Source organism: Pongo pygmaeus, chromosome 12 (genome assembly GCF_028885625.2).
Source record: "Pongo pygmaeus isolate AG05252 chromosome 12, NHGRI_mPonPyg2-v2.0_pri, whole genome shotgun sequence".
Lineage (NCBI taxonomy): Eukaryota > Metazoa > Chordata > Mammalia > Primates > Hominidae > Pongo > Pongo pygmaeus.
The window spans coordinates 68,461,581-68,475,631 of NC_072385.2; the positions used below are offsets into that span (position 1 = coordinate 68,461,581).

General features: G+C 40.0%; 1 protein-coding gene across 4 annotated transcripts in view; it reads left to right on the forward strand.

The window, feature by feature from the left end:
• The window catches only part of RAB1A (RAB1A, member RAS oncogene family), a 43,506-nt gene that overhangs the window by 13,746 nt on the left and 15,709 nt on the right, over positions 1 to 14,051 (forward strand). For 2 of the 4 annotated variants that reach the window (XM_054475959.2, XM_054475961.2), the window contains exon 2: positions 11,703 to 11,775. In XM_054475959.2, coding sequence (XP_054331934.1) covers positions 11,703 to 11,775 — 73 coding nt within the window. Of the gene's footprint in view, positions 1 to 6,981; positions 7,035 to 11,702; positions 11,776 to 14,051 lie in introns of those variants that run through there. The other 2 variants (XM_054475958.2, XM_054475960.2) reach the window with 2 other exon arrangements.

Sequence of the window (14,051 nt, forward strand, 5' to 3'; positions counted from 1 at the left end):
ATCATAGTACTTACAACTATTAGTTGGCAATTTTTAAACTTTAACTTCAGATTATATATGTAAACTCCTGTGTTCCTTTGTCACTAGTAACCTGAACAGAAGCCTTGGATAAATAGCTTCAAAGTTTTTGTCTGAACCTCTGAAATTTGTATTGTTACCTCATGGTTTTGCTGGGAGGAAGGAGAAATAACAATGGCCACTTACTGTGCTTCTGTATGTGCCAGACAGTATGTGCTAGATGTTTCAGAAACGTGATTTATAATCCTGACAGGAAGCCTAATTGGGTGGTAGTGGGTGCTAATTGAACCTTATAGATGAGGAAATTGAGGCTCATGGTGGTAAGTGAATAACTTGCACCAAGATCCTATGGCTGGTATGCAGTAGAGCTTGAATTCAAGTACAGGTCTTCCAGGTCCAAACCCATGCAGGCTTTGAGAGGTAAGGAGGTAGAGAACATTGATACCCCCTTCTTGGTGTGTTTTTCAGCAAATACTTGTATGCAGATTAAAGACTGTCTACCCTTTTGTCATCTTGTGTCACTTGCTGCTTCCTTTGGCACTACCAAAATTTCTTTCAGCATTTCAGCTTTGAATTTTTATTTTTATTTTATTTTATTTATTTATTTTTTTGAGATGGAGTCTCACTCTGTTGCCCAGGCTGGAGTGCAGTGGCGTGATATTGGCTCACTGCAACCTCCGCCTCACAGGTTCAAGCAATTCTTCCTGCCTCAGCCTCCTTAGTAGCTGGGACTAGAGGCGCCCACCATCACGCCCAACTAATTTTTGTATTTTTAGTAGAGATGGGGTTTTACCTTGTTGGCCAGGCTGGTTTTGAACTCTTGGCCTCAAGTGATCCACCCACCTCGGCCTCCCAAAATGCTGGGATTACAGGCATGAACCACTGCCCCTGGCCAGCTTTGAATTTTTAGAATACTGTTCTAAACAGAACTATATTGGAACCTGGAAAATTAATCTATTGTCACTAAATACCAAAGAAAAACATGTAATTTTAGTGGTTGATTATGGGAACAATTTTTTTAAAGATGGTTCATCTGAATGGAAGCATTTTTTTTTTTAATTGCTTGACTATTTCTTTAAATTTGGAGAAAAGACCATTGCCCTCTCAGATTCCTGGTAATTGGTCATATTGATCATTTATATTGACTGACAGGCTGCTTTGTCCACAGCTGAAGGTTTGTTTAATTTTTTTTAAATTATAAAAGTAATATGTGCTCACTGTAAAATTCACAGTACAGAAGCATATGAACTAACTAAAAGTTCTTACCTCTTGTCTCCAGCAAGGAGTAAGTGTTTCAACCTGAAGGTCGGTTTTGAATTGTGTTCTGTGGAGCGTACTTAAAGTGAGTGAAGAAGAAAAATTTATGTCAGTCATGATCATTGCAGCTGAAGTTTTTATTGTTTCACACCCTAAAGGTTATTAAAATAGTATGTAGTTTAGTAGTCTTGATAATTTTCCCTTAAGCTTTATTTGGCCAGTGTATCAGGATTTTGCTTTAAATTTGATATGTGAGCTTAGTTTTATGCTATTTTCAAATAAGACATTTAGAAGAAGATAAAATAACATTCCTGTCTTAGTCTGTTTTCTGCTGCTATAACAATTACTGGGTAATTTATAAACAGTAGAAGTTTATTTGGCCTGTGGTTCTGGAGGCTGGGAACTTCAAGAGCATGGTTCTGCCCTTTGTGCTGTGTTATCATATGGTGGAAGGTGGAAAGGCAAGTGGGTATGTCAAGACAGAGAGCAAGAAGGGGCTTGAACTCACTTTTGTAATAGAGTGACTCCGGAGATAGCTAACCCACTTTTGAGAGAATGCATTAATCCATTCATGAAGGCAGAGCCCTTGTGACCTAATCACCTCTCATTAGGCTCTGCATCCTTAAACTGTTGTATTGGGGGTTAAGTATCTAACACAGGAACTTTGGAGAATACATTTAAACCATAAGAATTCCTGTCATGCAAATGAATCCATTCTAGATGAAAGAGAATGAATTTAGTTTCTACTGAACTTTATAAATAGGCCTTTTCTAAGGTACTTACAGCTGATATTATAAAATTTATATTTCTGTTTTTATAAGTTTGTATTTGTATTTCTGTTTGTACAAATACAATTATACACTATAGTTCTCTGCTGTTAGACTTTTTTTCTTCCTTAGCATGTTTCTAAAGGGTGGAATGTTGAAAGTTGGGTAATGTCAATCAGCTTTCTTTTGTAAAGTGTTCATTGACATGTGAACCTTGTCTGAGAATCTAAATTTTATTTCATGAAAGAAGAAAACAATATATTCTCATTTAACCCAAAATTTAACTTCATATACTTGTGGCTGTATTGGGAGTATGCCATTGCTGTCTGTTTACAACCTGACCTACTCTACCTACTTAGAAGTAATTTGTGTTATGATAGGTGTGCTGTGCTGACATATGCTGAACATATTTGTAAGGGTGTTAAGTCATTGAATAAAACACTTTTCTCCTCCTTTCAAATAACATTTTTTATTCCTGGTTATAAAAGTCATACAAGCTTACTGCAGGTTGTTCAAAAGGTATAAAGAAAAAACCATCAATCCATTATAATCCTACAATTTAGACTTCCTGCCCCAGCCTCTCAGAGGGCTGAGATGAGCTAGCCATGCCCAGCCCCTCAAAAGATTTTTTAAAAAACAAAAATGAGGTTATACTTAAAAAAAATTCTATATTCCTTTCACATAACAGTGTTATTTTGGAGGTTTTAGAATTTCCAGTAGCATTTTAGATTCAGAAACAAGCTGATTCATCCTCTACTTTGTACTTGAGGCAAGAAAAGGATTTTACCTAAATAGAATTTTGAACTGAAAATCTGTTTTTCTGACTTTTTATTTAAAGAATATTGTTCCATGCTTTCACAGTAGTGACTTTTAATTTTTATATTTTTTATTTTATTTATTTAGAGATGGGGGTCTCACTCTGTTGCCTAGGCTAGAGTGAGTGCAGTGGTTCTATCCTAGCTCACTGCAACCTCGAACTCCTGGGCTCAAGTTACCCTCCTGCCTCAGCCTTCTAAGTAGCTGGGACTACAGGTGTGCACCACTGCACCAGGCTTTTTTTAAAGGTATAGAAAGTGGTAGTGCTTGCATACAAAAATGGCGTAGGTACGTACATCAGCGGACATCAAGACTATGTTCAGATCATAAATGTACATATATGTACCGATGCCATTTTTGCACGCAAACAAATAATGGAAATAGAACTCTAAACTGAAATTTGAAACAAGGGTTCTGGGGGTATTACTGATTACAATCAATTACTGATTTGTAATTGAATGTATAGTTCAATTTTTCCCCATCTGTTAAGCAAAAGACAATTCTAATGTTAGCAAAAACCCACACATCCTGTCATTGATCATTTTTTCCTTAATTTTTTTTAAGAGATGGGACGTCTCTCTATGTTGCCCAGGCTGGTCTCGAACTCTTGGGCTCAAATGATCCTCCAGCCTCAGCCTCCCAAAGTGCTGGAATTAATAGGCACAAGCTACCGTGCCTGGCCCTGTCATCAGTCATTTAACTTAATGCAAACTGAGTAGAATAAAACTCGTCCTTACTGTACCTTATTGCTTTTGTTTTATTGTTGGAACCTCCAATATTGCGAAAGTAGACCAAAAGTTGACTTATAGGAAAAACTGATAGCAAAAATAATTTTTCTCTTGTTGCTGTGTTTGATGCCCACCATCCAGTTGTTAAAGCCTACTATTAATTTCTCTCAGCCTACTCCTTTCTGTCCAGGCTTATTCTATGCCATTCTTACCTTAACTGTTTTTTAGCTTTCTCATAGAGTGAACTTTTTAAATTAAAATAAAATATCTGCTCGTAGTATTATAAAACTCAAGCAGTTCAACAGAATTTTCACTAATAGAAATACTTGTACCTCAAAAGCAGCTTTATTTTACAAACCCAGCCCAATTTGTGATTAGATTTAACTTGAGAAAACATGAAATGTCTCTCATATTGTTTAAAAATATCATAAGTGGCTGGGCGCGGTGGCTCATGCCTATAATCCCAGCACTTTGGAGGCTGAGGCAGGTGGATCACTTGAGGTCAGGAGTTTGAGACCAGCCAGGCCAACATGGTGAAACCCCGTCTCTACTAAAATACAAAAATTAGCTGGGCATGGTGGCACACACCTGTAATCCCAGCTACTCGGGAAGCTGAGGCAGGTGAATCGCTTGAACCTGGGAGGCGGAGGCTGTAGTGAGCTGAGATAACGCCATTGCACTCCAGCCTAGGCAACAGAGCAAGACTCTGTCTCAAAAAAAAAAAAAACAACAACAAAAAAACCATGAGCTAGCTTTTTGAAGTGATTGTTTGTCATTTTTCGTTTTGTTTTGTTTTTTGAGATGGAGTCTCGTTCTGTTGCCCAGGCTAAAGTGCAGTGGTGCGATATCAGCTTACTGCAACCTCCGCCTCCCAGGTTCAAGCGATTCTCCTGCCTCAGCCTCCTGAGTAGCTGAGACTACAAGTGTGTGCCACCACTCCCGGCTAATTTTGTATTTTTAGTAGAGGCAGGGTTTCACCATGTTGGCCAGGCTGGTCTCAAACTCCTGACCTCAGGTGATCCACCTGCCTGGGCCTCCCAAAGTGCTGGGATTATAGGCCTGAGCCTCGCCTGGCCTGCTCATAATATTTTAACCTTTATAAAAACCTTTTAAAACCTTTTCTAAAACCCTTTTTATTTTGAACTAAATTTAGATTTTATTTTAAACTAAAACCCTTTTTATTTTGAACTGAAATTGTGAAATCAATGTGGAGTTCTTATATACCCTTCTCTCCGCTTCTGGTAACATCTTACATACATGGTACATTTGTCCAAATTAAGAAATAAACATTGGTACAGTGTTAACTAAACTGTAGACTTAATCTGGTTTCTCTAATTTTTTCACTAATGTTCTTTTTCTGTTCTAGGATCTAATTCAGTATACAATATTGTATTTAGTTGTAGGCCATGTTAGCCACCTTCAATCTGTGACAGTTTCTCAGTCTTTCCTTCTTTTTCGTGATCTTGACAAGTTTGAAGAGTGCTGATAGGTATTTTATAGAATGTCCGTCAGTTGTCTGTCAGTTTGTATTTGTCTGATTTTTTTTTTTTTTTTTTTTTTGAGATGGCGTCTCGCTCTGTTGCCTAGGCTGGAGTGCAATGGCATGATCTTGGCTCAGTGCAACCTCCACCTCCCGGGTTCAAGTGACTCTCCTGCCTCAGTCTCCCAAGTAACTGAAACTACAGGCATGTGCCACCACGCCTGGCTAATTTTTTGTATTTTAGTAGAGAAGCAGTTTCACCGTGTTGCCCAGGCTGGTCTTGTACTCCTGAACTCAGGCAATCCACCCGCGTTGGCCTCCCAAAGTGCTAGGATTACAGGCGTGAGCCACCATGCCCGGCCAATATTTTGACGGATATACTTTGGTGAGGTCATGCAGATACCCTGTTTCTCCTTAGTTTTATCCATTAATTTAGCATTTATCCAGTAAATCTTCCATGCAGCAATTATTTTTTCTTTTTCTTTTTTCCTTAAATTTTTTTTTTTTTTTTTTTAAGAGATGGGATTTCACTCTGTTGCCCAATTTGGAACACAGTAGTGAGTTCATAGCTCACTGCAGCCTCAAACTCCTGGGCTCAAGTGATCCTTCTGCCTCAGCCTCTCAAGTAGCTGGGACTACAGGCATAGACCACCACACCCAGCTAATTAAAAAAAATATTTTTAGAGATGGGGGTTTTGCTATGTTGCTCAGGCTGGTCTTGAACTTCTGGCCTCATGTGATCCTTCTACCTCAGCCTTACAAGTAGGTGGGAATTACAGGTGTGAGCCATCACACCCAGCATTGCAGTGATTATTAATGTAGTGCTACTGGTCATTTTCTGTTTTTCTCATTTCTTCAGCATGTATTATTGACTTGTTTCTTCTCTCTCGTTTATAATCATTTATACTGCTATGAATTTGTGAGTATTTATTTTGTGAGTTATAATCTAATACGTACTTAATTTATTTTGTGCCTCAAATTGTTCTGGCTTGGCCATTTTTTTTTTTTTTTTTTGAGACAGTCTCGCTCTGCTGCCCAGGCTGGAATGCAGTAGCGCCATCTCTTCTCACTGCAACCTCCACCTCCTGGGTTGAAGCGATTCTTCTGCCTCAGCCTCCCGAGTAGCTGGGACTACAGGCGTGTGCCACCACGCCTGGCTAATTTTTTCTATTTTTAGTAGAGACGGGGTTTCACCATGTTAGCCAGGATGGTCTCGATCTCCTGACCTCGTGATCCGCCCGCCTCAGCCTCCAAAAGTGCTGGGATTACAGGCGTGAGCCACCAAGCCCGGCCGGCTCCTGTATCCTTTTAACATGCCGTGCCCTCATCATTTTTTCCCCCTAATATTTTGGCCAAAAATGTTAATCAAGGATGGCACAAATTTTCTGTAGCTGTATCTGACAATGAAAGAGGCCTGATTAAAAATGTAACACTAAAATGTTCTCTGATCTCTTAGCACATGCTTTGTAAAAGGCACAATGCTAGATCCTTGTATGCATAGATGAGTAAGTCAGCTTACCTTCCACACCCACAGATAGCTATGTCAAACGTAAGGGTGGAGAAACACAGACCCCTCTACCCTCTCGAGGGTAGAAAATATGAAGTTACAGTAGATTAGAAATACAAAAAGCTAGAGGAAGTTCTGAATTGGAAACAGTGGATAGGATTTACTAGAATAATTTACGAGGGTGACAATTGTAAATCTTCATAGGTTTCTTTTTTTCCTTTTTCTTTTTTTTTTTTTGAGACGGAGTCTTGCTCTGTTGCCCAGGCTGGAGTGCAATGGCACAATCTCTGCTCACTGCAACCTCCGCCTCCTGGGTCCAAGTGATTCTCCTGCCTTAGCCACCCAAGTAGCTGGGATTACAGGCATCTGCCACTATGCTGAGCTAATTTTTGTATTTTTTTTTTTTAGTAGAGACGGGGTTTCACCATGTTGGTCAGGCTGGTCTTGAACTCCGACCTCAGGTAATCCACCCACCTTGGCCTCCCAAAGTGCTGGGATTACAGATGTGAGCCACCGCGCCCAGCCAAATCTTTATAGGTTTCTAAACTAGCATAATTTAGTTTTTTTCACTTAAGTCAAAATTACATTATTGCAGGATAAAAACTTAGTGATCCAAATTCATGAGGAATGAAGAATAAATACATTTAAAGTCTTACCATTTGCTAAATTAGTCTTCGCTCTTTGTACCAAAATTCTGTCCTTGTGCTCTCTAATTTTATATTTGTATATTTTCTATCAACATTTTTACTGTGTGGTAAATTATAGAAATGTTTTAAAGCAAACTCAGAACAATGAATTCTCACGAATATTCAGTATATTTACAGTTGAGAAATAAACTACTTCTGTAATAGGTAATTTAAAATGTCCCAATGCAAGTTAACGTGTCACTGATCACGCTATTCAGGTATGTGTCTTTGATAAGGGGAGGTGGGGAAGTTTGTGGGTTTGATTTTATTTGCCTTTCTCATGTGACTGTTGTCATGTTAGTAAACAAATGGTTTGCGAGAGAACCAGTAGTCTTTTGCAAAGATTGTCTTATACAGAGCACTCAACTCTTCATATTATTTATAATGCCTTTAAGCCTTAAATTATTAGAAACTCATAAATAATTTTTTTAATTTGTTTTTTTGAGATGGAGTTTTGCCCTTATTGTCCAGGCTGGAGTACAATGATGTGATCTTGGCTCACCGCAACCTCCACCTCTTGGGTTCAAGCGATTCTCCTGCCTCTGCCTCCCGAGTAGCTGGGATTATAGGCATGCACTACCATGCCCGGCTAATTTTGTATTTTTGATAAAGATGGGGTTGTACCATGTTGGCCAGGCTGGTCTCGAACTCCTAACCTCAGGTGATCCACCTGCTTCAGCCTCCCAAAGTGCTGGGATTACAGGCTCACTGAGCCACTGTGCCCAGCCATAATGTGTTAAAATAAGAGTGTTATATTTGTAAAACTTAAAAAAAATGTAGTGGTTGAAAAAGGTAATTAAAAAAAAAATTTACTATTAATTTCTTGAAACCATAATGTAACTTGTAATGCAATTAGGAAGCCTTCATGTTTCTTTCTTTCTTTCTTTCTTTTTTTTTTTTTTGAGATGGAGTTTTGTTCTTGTTGCCTAGGCTGGAGTGTGTGATCTCAGTGCACTGCAACCTCTGCCTCCTGGGTTCAAGCGAGTCTCCTGCCTCAGCCTCCCGAGTAGCTGGGATTACAGGCGCCCGGCACCACACCCAGCTAATTTTTGTATTTTTAGTAGAGGCGGGGTTTCATCGTGTTGGCCTGGCTGGTCTCAAATTCCTGACCTCAGGTGATCCACTGCACCTGGCCCCGTTCATGTTTTTTAAAGCTTTATGGTTGCTCTGAAATAGAGTTGTTGATTTTTTTTTTTTTTTTTTTGAGACTCCTCTTTTGCCCGTGCTGGAGTGCAGTGGTGTGATCTGAGCTTACTGCAACCTCCACCTCCTGAGTTCAAGCAATTCTCATGGGTCAGCCTCCCAAGTAGCTGAGATTAAAGCTGCCCACCACCATGCCTGGCTAATTTTAATATTTTTAGTACAGACGGGGTTTCACCATATTGGCCAGGCTGGTCTGGAACTTCTGACCTCAGGTGTGAGCCACTACGCCTGGCCTGAGTTGTTGATCTTTAAGGTGATACTTCAGGCAACATCTGAGGCCCAGTACAGTCCTTTACTTCAACTAGGTCCAGTACAGCGAATTCAGGGAATGTTTTTGAGTGTTTACTGGATGCCTGGCATGGAGTTCAGGGAGATTGGTACATTGAGTCCAGTTGTTGTGTTGAAACTTCTGTTTAAAAATCTCCCTACTAAGTCCCAGCTACTCAGGAGGCTGAGGCCTGAGAATCACTTGAACCCTGGAGGCAGAGGCTGCAGTGAGTTGAGATCGAGCCACTGCACCCCAGCCTGGGCGACAGAGTGAGACTCTCTAACAACAACAACAACAACACCCCCCCAAGAAACCAACCTACTGTGGTAGTATCAATGCTGTGATAGTCTTGCTTTCTTCATACAGGTAAATATCTTAACATATACTCATTGTTAATGTTCAGTGTTCAGTATTCTTAAGAGTATTTGGGGCCGGGCACGGTGGCTCACGCCTGTAATCCCAGCACTTTGGGAGGCTGAGGCGGGCAGATTACCTGAGGTCAGGAGCTTGGGAACAGCCTGGCCAACATGGTGAAACTCCCGTTTTTACTAGAAATACAAAAATTAGTTGGGCGTTGTGGCACGTGTCTGTAATCCCAGCTACTTCAGAGGCTGAGGCAGGAGAATTGCTTGAACCTGGGAGGTGGAGGCTGCAGTGACCTGAGATTGCTTCACTGCACTCCAGCCTGGGCAACAGAGCAAGACTCTTGTCTCAAAACAAACAAAAAAAGAATATTTGGGGCCAGCCTTGGTGGCTCACACCTGTAGTCCCAGCACTTTGGGAGGCCAAGGCGGGTGGATCACTTGAGATCAGGAGTTGGAGACCAGCCTGACCAACATGGCTAAACCCTGTCTCTACTACAAGTACAAAAATTAGCCTGAGCAACAGAGCAAGACTCTGTCTCAAAAAAGAAAGAATAATATTTGGTTTAATTAAGAAGGAACCTTATCAATAGTAGTAAAGTCAGCCAGCTGAACTGCCAAATACAAATTGTTGGTATTAGGTATCAATCATTTATTAAGGATAATATTCTATAATAGCAATCTTTTTAAAAATTTTAAAATCTCAAACTGGAAAGGATGTCTAGTTCATTCTGTGCTTCAGTCCCCTCTTCTGATTTACTTGTTTAAAAGATTTTTGTTTCCTTCTCTGACTTCTGTTTTGCTGCTGACTGGCACTTGGGATTTTTAAAAAATTATTTTCCTCATATATAATTAAAGACAATAAGTATAACAATAAGTATAATATGGTAATTTGCTAAAACCCAAACAATGTTTTAAGTAATGCATATCATTATGTAAACCTACGTAATAGTTGAATATTCACAAAGATAATCGCTTATAGAAGTTTTATATCCTCTCTTCTTTGGCAGTGGAATTAAAACGAAAAAAATACGTTTTATGTCTTGTTTACATGTAAATAATTTTAAATTGTGACGTGGTTTTCACTTTAGCATTTTTTTGAAAGTAAATCAAAACAAAATACAAAATCACATATATCTTCTACAAAAACGATATATAAATTCTAAAGTTTTTGTCCTTTTGAAATTGCTTAAAAGAATGCATAGAACTGGTGTCTGAGTTGGGAAGGATCTATGAGGGATTTCCTTGGAGACCATGGGTGAATAATAATGTTGTCTTAGTTCCATGAAGGAATCTCTGAGGATAGTTTTTGAGTTAGGCCTGGCAATGTTAGAGATACACAAAGAGAGCCTCGTTTTATCACTGAGTGCGGTGGCTCACACCTGTAACTCCAGCACTTTGGGAGGCTGAGGCGGGCAGATCATGAGGTCAGGAGATCGAGACCGTCCTGGCCAACACGGTGAAACCCCGTGTCTACTAAAAATACAAAAATTAGCTGGGCGTGGTGGCGCATGTCTGTAATCCCAGCTACTCGAGAGGCTGAGGCAGGAGAATCACTTGAACCAGGGAGTTGGAGGTTGCAGTGAACCAAGATCGCGCCACTGCACTCCAGCCTGGTGACAGTGCAAGACTCCGTCTCAAAAAAAAAAAAAAAAAAAAAGCTTAGTTTTCAGTGGTTCTGAAAAATGCTTTAATACAAGTGTAGAGTGTTAGTTAAGTTTTGCACTTGGATAAACAGCCTGTGAATTTACCACATTTCTAGTTTATAATATGGGCTTTCAGAAGTTAAATGAACATTGTTTTGAGGGGAGAATTCAAGCTGGATGCTAGAGAAGGATCGTGAAAACACCTTCATTGGAGGAGTGCTATGAAATTATTTGATCTTGGAATTTTTTTTTTTTTTTTGAGACAGAGTTTCGTTCTTATTGCCCAGGCTGGAGCTGGAGTGCAGTGGCACGATCTCGGCTCACTGCAACCTCTGCCTCCTGGGTTCAAGCAATTCTTCTGCCTCAGCCTCCCAAGTAGCTGGGATTACAGGCATGTGCCACTATGCCCAGCTAATTTTTGTATTTTTAATGGAGACAGGGTTTCACCATGTTGGTCAGGCTGGTCTTGAACTCCTGACCTCAAGTGAACTGCCTGCTTCAGCCTCCCAAAGTGTTGGGATTACAGGTGTGAGCCACTGCGCCTGGCCTGATCTTAGAATTTGAAGGAGAGACTAATATTTCATGGGCAAAAACAATGAAAAGTTACCTTTCTGTATTCTAATACTGTAGAGGAGTGGGATTTATTTAGAATATTTTAAGTATCTTGGGCAGTCCAAGAGTGCATATCACTTATTTTTCTTTTCCTTCTTTCTTTTTAAGTGGAAGTTCACTGATGTTAGAGATCATAGGTGGCATTGCCTACTTTTTACATAATTTTGTCATGTTTAGTGATCTATCAGAAGGGCTGTGGCTGTTTGCAGTTTTGGCTTAAGCCATGCATGGGCTTTATAGGAGATGCAGTCTTCACAGTGAGTTGTTATTTGTAGCTGTGTTTTTGTTGTTGTATAGCTTACAATAATGCAGTGTGCTTTTTATTAACATCATTTTCTTTTTCTTTTTGCAGTGATTATTTATTCAAGTTACTTCTGATTGGCGACTCAGGGGTTGGAAAGTCTTGCCTTCTTCTTAGGTTTGCAGTAAGTTGAAATTGAAATGTCTTTACAATTAATGGTACAATTAATGCTATGTATGTTTTCTAGGTAGATTAAAAAAATTTAACAGTTTTATTCAGAATAAGTTAATTCTTCCAGAATTTATATATTTAAAGACTCCAAATATACATCCCCAGTTGTATCTTGGACTGTTAAATAGAAAAATATTGTTGCTCTTAAAAGAAATTCAGTGAAGTATGGTTATAAAGTCAGAATGTCTAATACTTTTGGTCAGAGTCAAACAACAGTTCCAGTATAGGCAGCAAGTTGAAGGGGTAGTTGGTGGCCTGTGTTGAAAGTGACTTGATGAAAATAAATCTTAAAGTTAAACTTCAGTAGAATAAAAAGAAAAAGCAGAGCCAGGTGATGCAGTGGATCATGCCTGCAGTCTCAGCTACTCAGGATGCTGAGGGTGGAAGGATCACTTGAGTCTAGGAGTTTGAGACCAACCTGGGCAACATAGCACGACTCTGTCTCTGAAAAAAAAAAAAAAAAAGTTAATAAAAGAAAAAGTAGGGTCTTGGACAAACTTCGTTGGCCAATGGTATAGTTCTAAATGCTGAAGCTGACAGATAAAGGACTTTTGACTTAACAGAATCCACACTGTCCTTCATAGTCTTTATCAACTACCTTTAAATTTAGCATGTTTCCTGGCCAGGTGCGGTGGCTCATGCCTGTAATCCCAGCACTTTGGGAGGCTGAGATGGGTGAATCACAAGTTCAAGAGATCGAGACCATCCTGGCTAACACGGTGAAACCCCGTCTATACTAAAAATACAAAAAATTAGCTGGATGTGGTGCCACACGCCTATAGTCCCAGCTACTCAGGAGGCTGAGGCAGGAGAATCACTTGAACCCAGGAGGCAGAGGTTGCAGTGAGCTGAGATGGCGCCACTGCACTCCAGCCTGGGCGACAGAGCAAGACTGTCTCAAAAAAAAAAAGAAAAAAAATAAAACATTAGCATGTTTCCCTTCTTACTGTCTAGATCATTGTTTCTCAGAGCATGGACCAAAGACTCCTGGGGATTACCAAGACCCTCTCAGGTAGCCCATGAGGTCAAAATATCCTAATAATACTAAGACGTTAGTATTTGTAAGGAAATATTTACTCTGTAATAATACTAATATAAAAGATGTTTGCGTTTTTCAGTGATGACATTGGCTCTGGTACAAAAGCAATGTGGGTAGAATTGCTGCTGACTTGGTACACATCAAGGCAGTGCTAAGCTCCAAATTGTACTCATTGTGATGGCATTCTTTACCTCTGTGCACTCACAGGAACAAAAACAAGCCCTGCCATTTTTATTGAAGAATGTCCTTGACAAAACAGTTAAAATGATTAATTTTTGAAAAATGTTGATCCATGAGTATTCCTTTAAAAATATTTGTGAAGAAATGGGAAGTTCACATAAAACAATGTTTTTTTTTTTTTTTTTTGAGACAGAGTCTGGCTCTGTTGCCAAGGCCAGAGTGCAGTGGTGTGGTCTCTGGCTCCCAGGCTCAAGCCATTCTCCCACCTCACTCAGCCTCCCGCCCTTCTCCCACCTCAGTCTCCCAAGTGGCTGGGACCTCCCAAGTGGATGCACCATCTTGCCTGGCTAATTTTTGTATTTTTTTGTAGCGACAGGGTCTCACTTTGTTGCACAGGCTGGTCTCAAACTCCTGAGCTCAAGCGATGCACGTGCCTCAGCCTCCCAAAGTGCTGGAGAAAGCACTTCTTACTGCATACTGGCTAGTGTGTTGGTTATTTTGGAGAAAAGAAAAGCATTTGTAGTTTTTTGAGTTGTAAGCTGAGCTAACTGCTTTATTTTTTTCTGTGGAACACCATCTCTTTTTTTTTTTTTTGAGATGGAATATTGCTTTGTTGCCCAGGCTGGAGTGCAGTGGCGCAATCTCGGCTCACTGCAACCTCCGCCTCTCAGGTTCAAGCAATTCTTCTGCCTTAGCCTCCCAAGTAGCTGGGATTATAGGTACCTGCCACCAAGCCCAGCTAGTTTTTGTATTTTTAGTAGAGACGGGGTTTCACCATGTTGGCCAGGCTGGTCTTGAACTCCTGACTTCGTGATCCACCTGTCTCAGCCTCCCAAAGTGCTGGGATTACAGGCGTGAACCACCGCTCCCGGATTTTTTTTTTTTTTTTTTTTTTTAACTTGAAAGAAAGCTAACAGACAAATTAGATTAGAACAGAATTGGCTATTTGACAGATTTTCTCAGATGAACTGTGATAGTCATTTCAAGGGAAGTAGCTGCAAGCATTTGTT